Source organism: Haliaeetus albicilla, chromosome 25, assembly GCF_947461875.1.
Source record: "Haliaeetus albicilla chromosome 25, bHalAlb1.1, whole genome shotgun sequence".
NCBI lineage: Eukaryota > Metazoa > Chordata > Aves > Accipitriformes > Accipitridae > Haliaeetus > Haliaeetus albicilla.
Genome location: NC_091507.1, coordinates 2,721,752 through 2,741,998, shown reverse-complemented (window position 1 = coordinate 2,741,998; position 20,247 = coordinate 2,721,752). Strand labels below are relative to the sequence as shown.

The following is a 20,247-nucleotide window of genomic DNA, read 5'->3' as shown; positions in this document are numbered from 1 at the left end:
TCCTGGGAGAATGTGGCATCTTTCATTCCTTGTTCGCTGGTTGATACTGAGCCTATGATAATAGTTACCACATTTTCAGTGTGATAATAAATCAGTGGCATACAGAAATGAGCTAGAGACTTCTTCCTGCTAGTTACTAGAAACAAGGCTTCTGCATCACAAGAAAATAACTTTTGAGGCAGTTTCAGCAGAGATCAGAGACAACAAGAGCATGTGGCCTTGGACTACTGCATCACTCCTGCAGACTGTTAATTGAGTTAAAATTTGAGTGATGGTGACAAGACTTCTGTGTTTACAAGGACTGCTGTCATGCTGCACTGGTAATAGGAAATTATTCCAGGATCATCATCACTGACGCCTGCGCTAATTTCTCACAGGCAAGCCAACATGAGTTAGTCTTTTCAGTATCCAAAGCTAGTAAGACCACTTCTCAGGAGTTAGAATAAGATTCTGAAAATCTTAGTTCACATTTTACTGAACCAAATGGACCAAAACATGGCCTGAAGGAGCCCAGTGATTTTCAGCCAAAGCCAGAATTTCTTCCGTTGCCCATTGTCATGGTTATGGAGTTAGGCAATGCCAGAAGTGCTGGGTTTGTAACTGACCTGAGTATAAAACTATCTTGCTTCTGCTGCTGAAAATGGAAATCCCATTGACTGTGAATATTTAATTTGTTACTAAAAATGGGTTGTTAGTCAAACTCCTCAAATGGAGAGAGAATTTTTTTCCAAGGGCTGAACACTTGATCACAGGCGAATCCATTGAATAATGGAATAGGTAAAAGTCAGTTAGGTCCCAGAAGAAAATTAGGAATGTTTCTAGACTTCTAATCCATGAAGTCCCACAAAGTGTCTGATCTGTTGAAGGCAAGTGTTGCACAAGGTGTGTGTAGGGGATACGTTCGGGGGAAGCCTGCTGGCCTGCAGGTGCCTTTTGGTGGTTCTAACCTGCGTTTTGAAGTGGACTACTATAGTGAGATGCCACTGTGCTTGGAGAGTGCTCAGACACTTTTTTGGCAAAAGTTGTGTGTATGTCTGTATCTAGTGGATCACAGGTTATGCAAAAATTTTCCATTCAGTGTTTGAAGGAAGGGTCACTGGTTGGTCACTGCTCCATGTCCATTCATGCAAACAAGTTTGGTTGACAAGAGTCATTGTGGAAGCACTACGAGGAATTTGTACGTACACTGAGAGCCCTTCTCCTTACTCTAGTCTGACAGCGGGATAACTTGCAGTATGTGCAGTATGCATCAGTGATTCCTTATATGTATGTGCATATATATTATCTCGGGACGCATGATGGTTTGACTGTATTTCCATTCTTCAGTGAATGGTATGCCAAGTGTTGCTGCATACATAGAGTTCCCAGTGTGTAAGACACAGGGGGAATAACTGAAAAAGGAAAGATAGGTTTTAACTTGAAATTATGTGATATATCTTTTAATCATTTTTCCTTCCAGTCTCCTAAATCAGCTTTTATTAGTGCTGCAAAAAAGGCAAGATTGAAGTCCAATCCTGTCAAAGTGCGCTTCTCAGAAGAAGTAATTATCAATGGCCAGGTGTCGGTGAGTATTCAACTATTTAACCTTAGGAAGGACTGAGCATTTCATCCAAAGGTATGCCTCAAGGCTGGAAAGTGAGGGAATTATGTGGTAGGAGCAATGGTGATAGGCTTGCAAAGGGAAGGGTTTTTCTGTTTCTGAAGTTTTTGAAAGATCTGTTTTTAAAGTCCATTGGGCCCATAATATTGTGAAAAATTTGTCCCTTCTTAAAATAAAATTAAAATGCTAGTGAAGGCATTTTGTGGTGATAGCACATATATGTCTGTCTTTATAGTCTTGATAATGCTTGCTTGGGTTTTTTTCAGAGCAATTTTGTAGCAGGAAAACCCATAAGCTCAAGAGAAGTAGCATGTCAGGAAAACAGATTAACGTTACCTTGCAGACCTTTCTAAAATTTGTTTCATCTACTTGAACTTGTTGTTTCCAGCCCTAAGGCAAAGTCAGCCTCCCTTTGAGAGGCACTGAACTCCTCCTTAAACATGAACTCCTGGCTCATTTTAATAATTTGCCAGAACATCGTTCCACACTGATGTCTTTATCCAACTCTCTTCCAAACATAAATTGATACTGTGTTTTGTCAAAAGCAATTTCTGCTTAAAAAAAACCAAACAAAAAAACCACACACAAAAAGCCACACGAAACAAAGCTTTGTTTCCCTTCCTTTTTCCTGTTTATTTTACTATCCTTGTTATGAATTGTCACAATTAGGTAGCAATATTATGTTACTTCTTTTAAATGATAACAGATATTAGCATTTAGTATCCAGCTATAAAGAGAATGTAAAACATCTTGATTGTAATTCTTACTAATGAATCTGCAGTTCCCATTTTGCAGATTGAAGACACTAAATAGCTCACTATAGTCAGAGAAACAGTAATCTATTTTTCTGTTTTATTGAAAACGTTTCAACTTTAGAGACAGCATTTATTGTCAGATAGTATTTAGGGAAAGAAAATACCCCAAGCCAGACATAAAATGTATCTGAGCAGTTACATTTTTCCAGGAAAGAGACCTACAGAGTGCAGCTGTAATGAGCATGGCTAGACACTTGCAGGACATTGCTAATTCTGCTTTCAGTTTGACCCATCACACTCCTTTTCAGTTGTTACCTTTCCATCTGAATGATGTCCTTCTTTATAGAACAACATTTAGATTTCCCTTGTTACATGTTGTAATTCGATTCACTAATTTGCTTGGCAGGAAACAGTTAAGGACAATTCACTTCTTTTCATGCCAAATGTTCTGAAGGTGTATCTTGAAAATGGACAAACCAAATCTTTCCGTTTTGACTGCAGCACTTCAATAAAGGTAGGCTAGATATACCTGGATGTGCAATGCCAAGAATGCCAGTTAACTGTTTTTAAGACCTTCAGTAATTATAATTTACTTGGAACGGTTTAAGAACAAAATTACTATTGTGTTCAGTTGGGACTGGACTCATGGTTCAGAAATAATGAGGTTTTGGTCCATTTTTCTGCTGCTAAAACTATGTTGTACTGTCACCGAAGAAGTAGAAGTCATCATTTTAATGTGCCTGGAGCGCAACTGAAATTGCGTGGTCCTATCGTTTTGATATGCTGCCAAATACTAGCATGATTTGTCAGCAAAAGTCAGGAGCTAAGAAGATTAAGATGTTGGTTGCTAATTGAATATCATCTAGCTTGTCATCCGGTGAACTTGGGATGGGATATTGTAGGGTAATGCTGGTGAAAAATTGCTCATCTCGGTGTAATGCCCTCTGTGCTTTCCATAACACATTTCACATCCAGAAATAAAGAGGTGAAGCCCTGGCACACAACTGAGGCTGCTAGGGAGTGTCTGTGACACTGTTCCACATATTTTCCTAAACGAGAGGCATCATCAGTGTCTGCGAGTGCCTTGGAGTAGCATAGTGAGCAGCACGACTAGCGCTGTTGGGCATGCTGCTCGTCTCTCCAGCATTTTTGTTTGGGTGAGCCAGTTTTAACACAGATTGGTTACCAAATCTAGTTCATCACATGGTAGCGTGCATGCTTGGGACACCGAGACAAGAGAGATGCATGGGTGAGAATGATCAGTGAAGGCTGGGTGTGCAATTTTCGGCTGCACTGCCAGCTTTTACTGGTTTTAAGGGATTATAAAGCTATGCATATTTGAAGAAAGGCTGCTTTTGTGCTCACTGTGCTTCAGCAGTATGCTCAATCAGTTAGAACAGCAAGGAGAGTGATTTACTGAGCTAAACAAGAGGAAATTTACTCCAGTCTGGAGGCAAAACAGATACTGAAGTTACACTTAAAAATGGGCTGCAATATCTGTTTCTAGTTCATATATATATACCATAGGCATAAGTTGAGTGCAGGTAAGGGATACAAGCTCCACTCTACAGCCATGGGATACTGAATACCTTCAGTCCATTCGAGAATTCGGTTGGGTGAAGAAATAGGAGACATGCTTCATGTAGGTAGTGAGGTCTCCATACCCTTCTAAGGCCCACAAGCCCACTTTCCAGTATTTTCTCTTATGAGCACAAAACCAACAAACCTGTTCCAGGATATTTTGCCTCTGAAGACCGGTCTTTGGCCATCACATTACATTAGTTTTCAGTAGTTCTGTCATGGGTGTGTCATGTACTGTAAGACCAGTCAAATGCCGGTCAAGGCAAATGCAGGTTTTTTCCACCCCTAGCGGTCCAGTAACTCACCACTTAACAACGTGGGCGCAACCAGTGCCTTACCTGCAGTCCTCGCTTTCCTTATTGCTGTAAAAGTTATTGGATGGGTGGATAGGCTAGCAAAAAATGTGGTTCAATAATCGAGTGCCTGTGTGCCTTAGCGTCATATTTGAAAAGGTCCAAGACAGCTAGTGGAAAACAGTGCCATTATTACCCCCTCATAAAAACTTATATTTAATGTTATGTCTCTTCATATTACTGTTATGCCCCTTGTCTTTGAGCATAGTTTAGGAGTATAAATAAAAGTAGATGTAATGTGTAAGCAATAAATTCCCCATTAGTCAGAAGAGTATAATATTAACTTCCATTATTTACAGTGGTTACTTGCAATCCATTAATACTGTCTTACATTCTTTACATTGTACAGAGTTGTCCCCATCCTCCTACATACATTTTTCATCCTTCTACCAGTTTGGTGTTGATTTTCCATAAACACACTGTAATTGATCAATTAATCTTCCTAAATTATGTTAAAACACTTGGATTACAATTCGCCATGATATCCTTAGAAAGTCCTATCCATCTGGATACTCTACGTATATCTGAAAATCTTTTGGATGGATAGAAATGTTTTAATCTTTTCACCAACATAATGTGAAACTATTTTTAAATGATGGGTTCTTATATATTTCTTCTTCCTACTGCATTCTCTAAGGCAAAAGATACCTTGCCAGATGATACTAATACTCTGCATATATTTACAAAGTGTTATATGAAAGTAAAGTAGGGATTGGTTGAAGGGTTTGTGAGGAGGTTTGGTTAGCTGTTATTTTAGAAACAATTGCTCTCAAATTAATTATCCTTAGATATAATCAAATGTGAAAAAAAACTAATTAGAAGTCTCTAAATGAGTTTTATACTATAAATTAACAGGGTCCCTGAATTTAGAGCTATCGTTCTGCACCGGTATCATCACTGCTGACTTTTCTGTCAGCATTTAAAACTTAGGACATGGACTTAAGAAAAAAACCTTGCTGTAAGAACAAATAAAGGCCATTCATTTAATTTTTTTGTTGAACATGTAAATTTGGTTTATACTACTCGGTGGCCCTGCCCCAACAGTAAGTGAAGAGAATAGTGGCAAGACTCTCTTCTTTGCTGATGGAGAGGTTTTTTTTCCAGGGAGACAGAGAGATACGATCTAAGGGCTACACAAGTATAATTTGCATGTTAAACTGCACAGAAAGTTGCTGATTTTTTCGCTGGGTGAATGTGTGTGATGTCCTGTATACTCGTGCAGAACAGGCACGAAACACGACTGTCCTCCCATTTAACATCTGGGCTTCCAACCTGTGCTGGGTACATGCAGGGTGCGTGGCAGTGAAGAACCGGGTCCCAAGCAATTCATGAATTTAAGCACATTTTATGAATCCTTTGTTAATTAGGACGTCATCTTAACACTCCAAGAAAAGCTTTCCATCAAGTGTATTGAACACTTTTCCCTGATGCTGGAGCAGAGGGTTGAAGGATCTGGAACGAAACTCCTTTTGCTACATGAACAGGAGACTCTAACTCAGGTTTGTGTAATGATATGTGAAAACAGATATTAATGAGATGGGTTAATCAGTAAATTATTCACCTTTTTCATTACTCAAGTGAGTTAACTGCAAGATTTATAGTTTGATACAGTCTATCAAATAGCAACAGTATTTAGATGTGGTTGTAAGAATCAGGTTCTCACAGAAAACAATTATTTTTTCTATTATATAGGCATCATATTTCATTGCTTCGTTGGGCCATTAGAAAGTATTTAAAAGTTTATTAAAGATCAGACTGAAAGCTAGAAAATATTATCAAGCCTCTTTCATATCGTACGTGGCCCAGCTAGTAAACATTCTCAACAGCTGGACAATCCATGGTGGCAATTCTGAGAGCCACAGTCTGCCCAAATGCCTTTAAAAACCTTATTTTGATCTTTGGTTGCTATCTCATTATACAGATCTGTATCTGGGTGACAGGGAATAATACTCTTTCTGATGAAGCCAAGTTTGGCTTATTTACGCAGTGAAACTTTATGTCACTTCAGTGATGATGAATTGTGACCCGAAAATGCTGGTGTGACTTTCTTCCTTAGATCAGGGAGGGGTGACTAGAGGTAAAGTTGCTTCACAGTTCCCAGCAGAGGACGCTGATTTTGGCCACTTATCATTTTGGCAAACTGTTTAGCCTGAAATTTTCCATGATACTTCTATGTTTCAGGAGAATGTTAGTATTTTTTAAATTTCACCTAGATGTTAAAAAAAAAAAAGGAGAGAAATGGATTCTTAGATGGGATGGGGAAAAAATATTTAATTTAAATGCCAGAATTCCCTTGATCGTATAACTAGAGTCTGTGTAATAGTATGAAGGAGCTTAGTTTACCAGCTAACAGTCTTTTTAGCATTTTCTAACCTTTAAGCACTTGACTTTGCCATGTCAACATTCTTTTCTTGTGGGTATAAGCTACCCAGTCATTGCACAGTATCCAGAAGTACTCAGTACTGGCTCTCCTGGCCTAGCTGTCCGTCTGAAGTAATTGGTAAAATGCTCATTGAAATCAGAAGGATCAGAATAAACCAACACAGTGAGCTTTCAAAAATCCCATCTGCAGCTTTTATTTATACATACAGAGTATGCCTAGATACTTAGGAATGAGGTCAGAGACGATGTGAGATAAACATAGGTTTTGAAAATTGTTAGGGCAAGACAGAGGCTTCATTGGAGATTTTTAGAAGTATATAGTTTTATCAATTAAAGATGTTGATTATAAAGTACACTAACTCTCTAACTGCATTAGCCTAATTAAGTAAACTACATAAACTACATTAATTCTGAGGGTGTCTTCTTTGAAGTTCCTGTAAAATCAGCAATACTTTAATTTGCCATTATAATGTTGCTCCATTATAATGTTTCATCCAATTATTCATTAGCTATGCAGTGGTCCCCCGTGAATATACCCAGATTACGGTGTTACACGCTTAACAAAGTTTTGCTGACCAACATGCAAAGCGGTCTTTTTCATTTTGTAATGTATTGGAAGACATTTGTCTTGCTCAGAAGTCATGGGGTAGGTCTCTTAATCCAGAACAACCCAGGAAACAGACCTAATTTCTCACAAATTGCCTAATGGATTAAAACAAGCAAGAGAAAGTGAGAATAATAGCTGCCAGGCTGTGCTTTGCCTATGTTCTCAGTCAGTCTAAGAAATAAAATGTGACCTTGCCCCCAAAACCTTCTAGCCCTTCTCATTTATGAGTATTTTGGTCCTGCTGAAGCACAACTTGGTTTGTATTTCACTTGGATGGTTTTCATTAAGGTCTGTTTTTTCTGTCCTTTCACTCTGATTTTGAATGAGTGAACTCTGTTGCTTTGAGGATGAGTTGTATTGGGCAGTCATGCCTATATGAGTCTAAAAATCTTTCCACAAGATTATATATATGATGTTCCTATGTGAAGAACTTAATAAGGAGCCCATGGCAAAGCTCTTTCTTGGACAGAATTATTTTTCTTGCTACCACGTGTCTCTAGAGCAGGGTCACATTGCCCAAGACTACAGACTGCATTGCTTGACCAGGGTTGCCAAGCTCTAATGTGATTATCGCACTGTCCTAGGTGACACAGAGGCCAAGCTCGCATAAGATGAGATGTCTTTTCAGGATTAGCTTTGTCCCAAAGGATCCCATTGATCTTTTGAGAAGAGATCCAGTTGCTTTTGAATATCTCTATGTACAGGTAAGTGAAAGCACGGCCATTGTTAGTGTAAAGGAGAATAAAAAGATAGTTGCACTCGGTGTATATATAGATTTATATCTTCACTTAGAAAAGCGTGGCTGCAGTAAATCCTGGTTTTTATTTCTGCTGCATAAAGCCAATGAATGCACTTGGGGAATGTGCAAATCTTTATCATCTGCAAAGTCCCCTTCCTTCCTAAGTCTCTCCAAATAGTAATGCTGTGATATCTTTCCAAAATATATTTGGCTTTAGAAAAGAGTGAAGCTGAAGTAATTGCTAATACTGATTTCTGGTACTGTAATATCAGACAGAAATTATGTCTGAAAAGGAACTTCCAGTAAAATGGATGAGAAAGCTGATGTACAAGCAATGTTCTCCTGGGTATCTCACCAGATAGAATCCTGCTATCCTGAGTCCAGATACACTGATACCTTCCCAGCACTCTTTGTGAAAGAGGATTACTGTTCTCCCCAGGAAGGATGAAGAGAGCTTAGATCAAAATGCTCATGCCTTCTGCTCTTTGGCAGAAGTACTTGGGTTCTTCAGAAGTGCCCATATCCTGGTGAGCATCCGACACCTCTGAGAGCAGCAGTCCTACCTTCAGCATGGTCCTGCTTCTGAGCTCAGGGTTACTCTTCATGCAATGTTAATTAAAAAAAAAAAAAAAAAAAAGCACTATAATTTATTTTTAGTGCAAGATTTTTTAACTTGATGCTCCCTCTACTGGTTCTTTGGCAGAGCTGTAACGACGTGGTTCAGGAAAGATTTGGACCAGAACTGAAATACGACATTGCCCTGCGGTTGGCTGCATTACAAATGTATATTGCAACTGTGACCACCAAGCAAACTCAGAAAATATCTCTCAAATATATAGAGTAAGTTGAGAAGGCAGTGTGTTCTTTAGAAGCGGAGTAAACATTACTCTTTTAGGAGTAACTCGTAGATTCTTTAAGGTTGTTCCTTTAATATGTCTATATGTATGCACCAATTTTAGGTTCATTCTTTGCCACTGAAATTGATTCAGGTGTGTTAAGAGATGTAAGTATGGAGCTTTTGGTCCATTGACCTTTTTGTCATCTGTTTAGGCATGTGAAATAGCCTCTTAATGTAAATAAGATTAACTCATTTGCTTTCAGTGATTTAGTGGTCAGATCTAAGTTTATATATGGTCTGAATCCTAAGGTTTTAGTAGAGATTATTATAGTAAGATTCAGATGATTTCTTGGTTCAGAAGACTGTAGGGTCTTAGATTCCATTTGTAAGATTTCTTAAATACAGAAGTATCCCAGCAGGCACCTGTTTTATGTTAGACAACATGTGTATGTAACTACAAAGCAAAAGAAAATTTCCAAAATGCAACTGTGTATACAGCTGCTTGGATTTAAAAAAAACCAACAACCAACCCACAAAACTCAAACCCTCAAACTTTTGTTGTTGTTGCTTAATTTACTTACAGAATGGAAATAATAACTGTTGCACACTAATCTTGTAGAGTTTATCTACCTAACTGAAGATCATGTTATATTGTATCCTATTAATGAATCAGCAGAAATAATTACAAGTGAAAAGTCAGTCTTCTATCAAAAGGGGTGCTTCAAGCAGAGAAGAAAATTCAGTAAAAGGAGAGGACTGGTTGTTTTTGAGGGGGAAAAAAACCCACAAAATATAAGTGACAAAGACAATGGCTGGCTGGTTTGCATGTTCTAAAAAAAGCCTAGAAAATAAAATTAAATCTGACGTTATGTTGTTAAATCTTCAGCAATTTTAATTCTATAGTGGTACTTGCCTATGTAATTAAGTGGTGTTTAACAACACAGCATAGACTTTAAACATAACAACTTAAAATGTATTTTCTGAATGGCATGATGGAAGGGATAGAAGAGAGATTATATATAATTTTAAAGCATCTTTTTCATAAATAATATGTAGTTTGAATATAGAAAATAATGTGTTATTGTAAAACTCTGGACTTGATCAACTCTCCTTCTGTTTTCAGGTGTTCATTCACTTGGCATCATAGTCACCGGTCTTTAGATAAATAATCATCACAGGAATGTGAAATTAAATATATGCCTTTTATTGCAGAAAAGAATGGGGATTAGAGACTTTTCTTCCATCTGCTGTGCTGCAAAGCATGAAAGAAAAGAACATAAAGAAAGCACTTTCACACCTTGTCAAAGCAAATCAAAACCTAGTTCCTCCGGGTAAAAAGGTATTACATTTGCATCTTAATGGAAAATATGTTTTAAAGAACAGAAAGGGTGGCATACATGGGAAACATTTAAAGTTAATCCTTCGGAGAAACACCTAGCCATTATATTTTCAGAGATGTAACTTTTGGTGCTTGGTAGAACATAGCCAAGAACAATTAAAAATAATTAATTATACCCCAACTAAGCTATCTTCTTATCTTGAGAAGGCCAGAAAACTGGTTATTAGTACTTCATGTATGATAAAGATACATATTTTTAAATTCATTTAGTGCTTCCTATTAATGGCAGACTTGTTAGGAAAGTTATTTTTCTTTCTCTGATACTCTCGTCTGAACCACATTAACCTGTGGGCCTGACATAAATGCTGGTTTTTAGGATTGTTTTCTGTTATGCTGTAGGTAGAGACTTTTCACTGTGCCCTGAATCTAACTGGATAGATGATTGTCCTTACAGTAAATGACCCTCCTTGCTGTTGTAAAATGCTTTTCTTAGCACTAAGCTTTCACTTCAGCTGGAAAAAACATGTGGAAGACAATGTCTCTGAGAAATGCCTTCGTTACATGCATACAGCTGGGGGTGGTTTTAGACACCATAACGAGGTTTCTTTATGCAAGTCATCTCTTCTCTCTTTGTAGTCAATGGAGAGAAACAGGCACTTCTAGGGAGCGATTCATCCCATCCCACATCAGGAACCAAAAATAGGTCAGATGACTTGTGTCCTAGAAATGCCTATTTTTCTCCATGGACTATAAAAAGAACCTAAGAGTGACTAGTTGAGACATAAAATGAGTTGAATCCTGCTTCATGACACTTTGTTTCTGAATGGAAAAAAACCCAAACACCTGGTGCCTGAGCTAAGGTTTATTGTGATCAGCAGAAATCCTGCTTGGAGGTTTCCGATCACGTCATGACTGCGAACGCAGCTCTATGTGTTTGACCTGCGATGCTCAGGAAGAACGGCCACCTGCTGTACTGCTGAAGCTAAAGCCAAATAGTGCCAGTTGCTTATTGTTTATCCTGGTAGTGTAAATTTGGATTTATTTTGGAAGCCATTGCTGCTGCAAGCCTTGCAGGTGATGAAGTAGCGTACAGTATTGGTTCTGGGTTAGAGGAGACGTTGCAACAGTCCCTTCCTGCAGCAAGCAGAATTCATTGGTTTTGCTTCATTCTTTTTGATTTGAGCTTTGGAAATATGTTGTGTGCCCACCTGCTTTTTTGGTAGGTAGGTCTCAGAAACAAAGCATCTGAGCTCTAACACAGGAACTGATTTCTTTCTGGGGTCTTCTCTCCCTCCGCATGAAGGGAAGCCTATCATTCTCAGGATTCTCCCATTTTTACAGCCCCTGTGTATTTCTCCACCAAGTGAACACCTGGTGAAGGGAAGGGGAAAGCATCACCACTAGTTGCTCTGCTTCAGATCCATTTCCTCCTTGGTGTCTAGAAAAACCTTAGGGTAGGGGCTCTTGAAACGCTGTTCAAGATCAAATAAGATTTTGAATTAGAAATCTAGTGGCTGAAATGAGAGCAGCAAATGAGATGAGCTTGTTTTAACTTCTCTTTTAAAAGTCCAGATATAAGGATTTACACTGAGGAGGTATAAGGTTTGGGTCCAGACTGGGTAAAATGAACTGTTCCTTGTTTCCATTCAGTCTTATAAAATATTTCCAAGTTGTTCCTCTTTAAGTAGGTAGTTTAAGCTAAGAGGAGAAAAAGAAGATAAATTATGACACGTATTGCATGATATGGTCATATGTATTGATGTAGTGTATTTAGCTTTCAGATTTATTCCCTACTAAATATAGTGGAAGGGTTTTATTTTAAAAAATAGGAAATGCAGTAATGAGGTGGAATAATATGCCATATGCCACAAGTACCTAGCAAAATGTAATACACATAGCTGACAAAAGCAAATTCTTTGTTCTCTTTCTCTGTATAGGTACATAAATGTTTAAGAACTGACGGTGATTATGAATGGAAAGCTGCTGTCTAGCCTTGAAATCCCTCAATGAACAGATGTTTAATCTGAGTAGTTTAACATTTTCCTTTCATTGGAGCAGTCACGATGTTCTTGCAGTGCTCTGATCTGCTCATACCCAAGTCCTCAGTGCATTTTAACTAAACAAACAAGATCTTAATTTTAAGAATGAAACTGTTTCTCCTCATTTGAAACTCAAGCATCTAATGATTTAGTTTCAGGCTCTGAAAAGCTGTTATTGCAGTCCATTCTCCTTAGACTACACAAATAAATTTTCTTTCTGAATTTGGTAATATGTTGATTTCTACCACTACCTCTTACCCCTGTTTCTCCTTCCTCAGCTATCTGCTCTGCAAGCCAAGGTGCATTATCTAAAGTTCCTCAGTGATCTACGATTATATGGAGGGCGTGTTTTCAAGGCAACACTAGTGGTAATACTTCTCTTGAAATAGTCTCTCTCCTTTCTTGATTTTTTTTTATACAAATGCCTTTTTGCAATAGCTGGATCATATCATTTTCTTTAGAAGTTTAGGTTCTATTTATACACTTAAAAAATCATTGTTAATTGAACCAAATCTTTTTTTTTTCTTTTCATCTTGAAAATAACATTCCTGTTATAATTTGAATTTTACTGGGGATTTGGAGATAGGTAGCACCTTCTTGGCAAATAGCGCCATCCAATTAACTGTACAATACTAAAATTATCAGTCTGGAAAACTCTTAATGACAAAGATTTTCTTTTAATAGAAGCAGAGTCCATCCATCCATCTGTCCATCCAACTATCCATCTAAAAACTAGAGTATAGTCAATATCCAGCAGCAGATTCCTTTACTTTTGTTTTTAATTATGAATCAAGTATGTTCTTGTATATCATCCCTTCTTAGAAAAATGTAATAATCTTTAGTGTAGAAATGTCAAGGCAAATGTAGCTCCATGAAAATGAAAGAAGGCAGTGGTGATTTCTGTCGCTATCCAGTACCTGTCATGGTTTTTACTTTTGCTTTTTTTCTTTTTCTGCTAAAGCAGGGAGAAAAGCGTTCAGAAGTGACTCTGTTAGTAGGGCCGCGGTACGGAATCAGTCATGTGATAAACACCAAAACAAACCTGGTGGCTCTCCTGGCAGACTTCAGCCATGTGAACAGGATTGAGATGTTTACAGAAGACGAAAGCAGTGTTAGAGTTGAGCTGCATGTCTTAGATGTAAAAGTAAGTTTGTTGTTGATTTATATTGATATAACATCTTTAAATAATGTTTTTGTCTTTGAGTTTTTGATCAAGCTATACTGTCTTGAATGTTTTCATGCCAATAATAATCTGAGGGTGCGTTTTTAGCTCTTTTTTGGTCAGAGTGCATGTAGATTATGGCTTGGGCATTTGAGGGCCTACAGTTTACCAGACTGGCATATTCTATTCTGATTTTTCTCTTGGCTGGCCGCAGGCAACTTGTTTTGTTGTTGTCTTCCTTGATTTCCATGGTGAGAAGAGGTGATGATGAAATTGGCTTTCTTTTGAAACTTCTTGAGCCCCTAGAAGCTCCTTGAGCCCCTAGAAGCTCTTTCTAGTGTAACAGACAATATTATTACCATTAGAGAATCTCCAGCTGCATCAGACCAGTGTCCTCTGTAAGCCAGTGTTTATCTGCAAAGTTCACTGTAAGTAACCGCATAGCGGTTACCAATGAAATAAACTGTAAAAAGGCAAGGTTTTTTCTTAGCCCTTATAATCCTGCTTCACTGCTTTGCCCTACATAATATATTCACAGATGTTCTTCATCTGCCTCTGGTCATTTAATTTCTCTCAAATCCCACTTAACACTTTGTGTCTGTGGCATCTAGTGGCAATGAGTGGAGTTCTGTATATATATTGTTCTGGTTCTTGGCGTGGTTTGAAGTGAAAGGCTTCATAGACTGTCTAGAGCATTAATCAGGATAATCGGAGATTGAAGGAAGAGTTCTCATTATACTTGAAACTTAAATGTTCTGTTAAAATAAGTAGAGCCTAGCAGTTCTTTTTGCTTACCCAGCTATACACAAAAACATACACAAGGAATATTTTACTAAGCTTTTGCTTTGAATGCTTTAGGTTTATTGACCTGGAACTGTTTCCCTGTATTTAAGTTAATGAAAAAAACATTGCTGTAGATTAATCTAGATGCTCTTTGACAGCAACTTAAGAGAAATGTACAGGTTGGTGAACACAGCATCTCTTTCACTGTACTTAGCAATGATAAAATCTGAGGATCTCAGGCTACTTTACCTGCATTACTGTGCTAAACTCATAGCACTCTTGTAAGAAAGCTGTTATCGCCTTCTTAGAGATGGCGAAAGTAATATAGAAATTAAATCCTTCCCATCTGCTGGTATGTAAAATGCAGCACTGTATGCCATAGTATTACATATTACCATGGTATTATGTTGGTTTATATTATAACACTGTTACTGTTTTATTGCAAACCACGTATATCCCCATCTCCTTGCATTTCGACACAAGCGATCTTAAACCCACAGAGACTGGCCTAACATTAAAATTACAACTCTGAGAGGCTCTGGATGGAATTTGACAAAAAATTGCCTCTCTGTGGGGCACGAGTAAGGGTTGTCACTGTGTCCTGTGCAGGAGATGCAGGCACACACAGGTAGGTGTTCTCAACTGATGTTTTCATCCCTTGGTTTACCCTAAGGTAGCAGGTTCATATATCCAGATTCTGAATATGCCAAAACATGTCATATATGCCAATATTTCCTTAATGAATACATGAATAAACAGTTTGGATTTTTATTTTATTTTTGGTTCTTTTTAATGTCTTCTCAAACATGTATCACTTGGCAGAAGCAGGCAATAAAAGTTTAGCTGTCATAGGACTGTTCAGCAGGTTAACAGTAGTTCACAGCACTGGTTTCTGCAATCTGAGATTTCTGTGGAGGTCATCCATTTCTGTCAATCGCTGCAGAAAATTTGAGATGAACATAGCATTTCAAATGTTATTTTTTAGTAGTCACTCGAAAGAACAGAGATTAATCAGCCCATTGTAGGTTTGATAATTTATAGTTAACTTTTATAGCTATAGTTGAATGCTTTGAAAGAAACAGGTACTGAATAGAAGCTCAAACTGTAGCACAAAATACTTTAAAGAAAAAAAATGCTTAAATTTTTCCATGTTGCTAAAAACTGTTCATATGACATTCAGGGCACCCGAGGTATTTTGGCCTAAAATGCTGCAGCACTGGCATTTGAAAAATTATCAGACCTATTGTGGGTTTGGTAGTAAGCTATGATCATTAGTTATATTTTGGCCACAGCCTCCATCAGAATCAATTGTCTTTTAACTAGTAAGGGATTGAGTAAGTTGGAGAGCCATCCTTGTTGTAGGTAATGTTGCTCCTGGAACAAATGATGCAGGTCCCTGCATCTGTCTTGTGACAGTGGGCTCTGCATGCAAAATTATGATAAATTGTCACAAATGTCCACATAGCTATGAGTCACTGCAAACTGTGAGTGATAAGATTGGTTGTCTACAGTGTAATTTCTATCTATGTATCATGGTAAGGGCTTCATTTTTATTTCCTCTCTAGGAGTTTTAGAGGCTAGCCACCTTAAAATAAATTTGAGAATAGCAGCTTTTGGTGTTAAAAGCTACAGAGACATGAACAAAAGTTTTAGGCAAAGAAATGTATATATTGTTGCAAAAGAAAATGGAATTAAAGTATGTTTCATGTGGATGTCTCGGGTTTGATGCTTGCTAGCCTGGCAGCCATAGTTTTTCAAAGCTCTGAGGTCTCTCATTTTTGTTAGGTCTGACTTTCTTTTCTAAATGCTTTGACTTTGTTTTCTTTGCTGATCTCCCTTCTGAGGATCTTTCTCCATTCTCTTCGTGTTTATCTGCTTATTTTTTCATCACTTGTCTTTTCAGTAATGCCAGGCCACAAACACCGAAATCTTTTAAGCTGTCATTGTAATATTTGCTGTCACTGCCGTGTAATGATAGCTTTAACCTCACTACTGTATTTTCTGAACCTGAACTTTCCCTGACTCTGTTTGCTTCCCGTATCTTGTTTCTTTACATGTGCTTCAGGCACCTCATTTTCTAGGAAGCTGCAGATTCCCATGCTACTGCAATACTCCAACGCCTAATGTACCGCGTTCTTAGCTCTTGGCAGTTTCAGAGTAACAGTAAACAGTGCTTTGGTGAGAATAATATATCTATGCAAGAAGAAGGTGGAACAAGAGTCTTAAAACGGTCAGCTTCATTCAGAAAGAGAGCAAAATCAGCTGTTAAAATGCCCAGTTGGACTTCTATCTTACTGCAACTCCAGTCTTCTAAATGTTTGATACTGTTCGATATTGGTAGAAAGGAAAATAAGTTCTTGTGTGTATTTTTCAGTGTGGTGTTTGTGATGTGATTCCTTTTGCTTCCATGTAGTAGTATTGTCAGCAGTTTAACAGATTGATGAGGAACAGCCTTAACCAAGACTTGGTTGTATTCTTCTTAGCCTATTACTCTGCTGATGGAGTCATCAGATGCAATGAATCTTGCTTGCCTAACAGCTGGATACTATAGACTGCTGGTTGACTCAAGGCGCTCAATATTTAACATGGCCAACAAGAAAAATACAGGGAGCCGAGAAACAGGTATTCATTGCACAGTATGTTAACGACGGTCCAATGTATAAAGCAGAAGCCAGCTTAAGCCAGTGCACCTCCAGAAAAATATAAGGCTATCCCAAATGAGATCTGATTGCTGGCTCATATCTAACACCACAGTATATCAGTTCAGCTTTATCGTGTTCTAATATTCGGCCTATGATAGCATCTTAATGGTAAAATAAACCAGGTGATGAATTTCTTTCATACTGTAGTGAAACAGGTGCATGCTCCCTATGAGTGTTATTGTTTCATGTGCATATATCTTTTGTAAGAATACGTACGGTATTGGAGAAACCAGCTGGGGATTTGGGTTTGTGTTACTGTTCCTGGAATAGCATTTGTACCTAGCTGGGGTTTAGTTTTGTGCTAAAGTACAAAAGTACCAGTTAAACTTTAGGTCATTAAATCAACAGATATTTAACTTAGAGCAGAGGTGAGTTTGAAAGTGCTTTTCTGAAGTGTTTCATGGCTCAGCTGCCCTATTCAGAGTGTTTATTGCTCAGCATTAACAAACTATTGTTTAAAAATTACATGACTTTGCTCTTTGATTTCACAATGTTGATTTTATTTCACCATGCTATAGGAACTGAAAATAGAGGGAAGCATAATCTCCTTGCTTCTGAGTGGAACTGTATACCAAAAACTACCACTTTCCTGGCTGAAGGAGATCAGGAGACTCAAATGTCCTTTGCTGATCCAAAACAGAAGACTGTAGATGTTTCTGAAAGTCTGTTATGTCAAAAAGAACACAGACATCTGTACATAGAAAATACTTATAATTCAGGTGGATTTGATCAGCATCTGGCCAAGCCAAGTGACCCCACTGAAGCAGAAGAAAGCAGAAATTTTAATCAGCCTTCACTGCTGTCACTCTCAGGTTTGGAATCTAGCAAGAAAGCACAGGATTCCCCCAGGGGAGCAAAAGTTTCCTTTATATTTGGAGATCACAACTTGGATGGTATCAATCCCCAGACTCTTGGCTATGAAAGGCTTTTGGATGAAAGTCCAGAAGTACTAGAAAAACAAAGAGCCATTTATATTAATAATGCCAATGACATTAAAGGCCTGGAGTTGTCACCAGATGCTGAAAGCATTCAGTTTGCTACAAATTCTGTTTACGCAACTATAAATGATGGTAAAATATTTGGAGCTGCAGAAGGGATAGAGGAGCCTTTGCTGCATGATATTTGTTATGCAGAAAACACAGATGATGCCGAAGATGAAGATGAAGTAAGCTGTGAAGAAGACATCATGGTAGGAGAAATCAATAGGCCTGCTCTTCTCAGCCTTTCTGGTTCCAGTGATGACATTATTGATCTGACTTCACTTCCACCTCCGGAAGGTGATGATAATGAAGATGATTTCCTATTGCATACCTTAAACATGGCCATTGCTGCTCCTCCACCTGGCTTCAGGGACAGTTCAGATGAGGAAGACTCTCAGAATCAAGCAACGCAGCCTAGAGACAACAAGGAGCAAGCCAGTAACCTAGGCAATGATGACATTCCAGTGTCGCTTATCGACGCTGTCCCTACTAATACAGAGGGGAAGTGTGAGAAGGGGCTAGATGATGCTGTAGTCTCTACACTTCAAGCGCTAGAAGCTTTGGCTGCTTCAGAGGAACAGCAGACGAATGACAATTCAGGTTCTTTCACCATAGTTACATTTATTCATTGAAAATCATTCCATCTCATCTATTTAGCTTTGGAAATACTCCATTTCATGAGGGTTGGTTTTTTTTTGGTTTTCCCGTTTGTTTTTTTTTGCCATCATTTTGCATACATCATATTCCATATTATTTAATGGATCTACCGTTATGTTATTAAACTACCTGTCCCGGGAACTGTGCAATAAAGTCAGAGTATTCTTACAAAGCATATTTTTGTCTCTAACACACCCCCTTTGCTTGTCACTTATCCAGGTGCTTTGGCTGCTGTCATTTAATTGACTCTTATTTTTTGTGGCTTGCAGGTGTAGCTATCCTGCGAGCATATAGCCCTGAGTCATCTTCAGATTCTGGCAATGAAACAAATTCCTCTGAAATGACTGAAAGCTCTGAACTAGCCGCAGCACAGAAACAGTCAGAAAACACTGCACGTATGTTTTTGACCACAAGCGAAGGCTACCAACCCCTTGTGGAAGAGCAGACTGAATTTCCCATCGCTAAGAATCAGGCTGGAGGGCCAGGCATGAAGCCCTCACAGCCTTTGGCTGGTCGTCAGGCTGCAGAGCTACAGTCAAAAGTTGTGCCTTCAAAGCAGATTCTTCATTCAGATAACATGGAAATGGAGCCAGAGACCATGGAAACAAAATCTGTCACTGATTATTTTAGCAAATTGCACATGGGATCCTTGGTATATTCTTGCACTAGTAAAAGGAAAAATAAGATGACAGACAGCGAAGTAAAAGCACCCTCTGATGGCAATGCTACTGTGAAAAAACAACAGGGATCTAAAAAAGCAGAGCCTGATGAAGATCTAAAAGCTAAATTTGGAACTCTTTCAGCAAGAGACAGTCAACGCCTAAGCACTTTTAATGTGGAGAGAACTGCCTTTCGCCAAAGATGGTATGCTGCCGATGATGGGGCAGCAGATAAGCCAAGCCCAGAAACAGTGAACGGGAAGACTTTTCCAAGAGTTCCTGTCCTTGGTAAAACAGAAACTGACTGTAAGGATGAAGTAGATCCTGAGGTGGATCAGGATGATACCTCAGGGCTTAGCCAAGGTGAAAACTTTCTGTCAGATATGACTCCCGTGTCTTCAGCCAAAGACCTAAACGACGCAGAAGATACCGATTTATCTGCAGATGACCATCCTTCAAAGCTTCCAGAAGCTGAGCAGAGTGTGGCTAGACTTTGTGAATATCACTTGGCTAAGCGCATGTCATCTCTGCAAAGTGAAGGCCATTTCTCGCTGCAAAGCTCTCAGTGCTCTTCAGTGGACGCAGGATGCAGCACAGGCAGTAGCACGTGTGCTACCCCCGTCGAATCTCCTCTTTGTACCTCTGATGTTAAGCACATTATCTCTGACCCGTCAATGAAGGGCATCGCCTATATTCCAGCAGATGAAAGAGCTGCCATTCTTCCAAACCATGGAACGACATACAAGGACCTGCACCAGCAGCCTGAAGCCGTGTGTCACAGAATGACGGTGCCTGTCGTGCATTCAGCAATTAATGCTGAACCGCTGTTCGGCACTTTGAGAGAAGGATGTCATCGGATCCCCAAGATAAAAGAAACTACAGGTACAGCAGTAATAAAGCGTTTCTTATGTTTGCTTTTAAAGCTACATGTTACCGTTGAGGACTAGGTGAGACATTTGCGTTATCTTTACCTGAAACTACATCATCAAGCTGTAGCAGGCGGTGGGATTAGACCTTCAGCATATCTATTCATTTTACTTGTACGCATTGAGATATTATTATGAGCTGCTT

General features: G+C 38.6%; 1 protein-coding gene across 4 annotated transcripts in view; it reads left to right on the top strand.

The window, feature by feature from the left end:
- Positions 1–20,247, top strand: part of FRMPD4 (FERM and PDZ domain containing 4) — a 410,939-nt gene that overhangs the window by 387,293 nt on the left and 3,399 nt on the right. For all 4 annotated transcript variants that reach the window (XM_069770396.1, XM_069770397.1, XM_069770398.1 and 1 more), the window contains exons 6-16: positions 1,460–1,564; positions 2,762–2,869; positions 5,657–5,788; positions 7,863–7,982; positions 8,721–8,857; positions 10,068–10,194; positions 12,512–12,601; positions 13,195–13,377; positions 16,662–16,800; positions 17,399–18,460; positions 18,787–20,058. In XM_069770396.1, the coding sequence (XP_069626497.1) occupies positions 1,460–1,564; positions 2,762–2,869; positions 5,657–5,788; positions 7,863–7,982; positions 8,721–8,857; positions 10,068–10,194; positions 12,512–12,601; positions 13,195–13,377; positions 16,662–16,800; positions 17,399–18,460; positions 18,787–20,058 (3,475 nt within the window). The remainder of the gene's footprint in view (positions 1–1,459; positions 1,565–2,761; positions 2,870–5,656; positions 5,789–7,862; positions 7,983–8,720; positions 8,858–10,067; positions 10,195–12,511; positions 12,602–13,194; positions 13,378–16,661; positions 16,801–17,398; positions 18,461–18,786; positions 20,059–20,247) is intronic.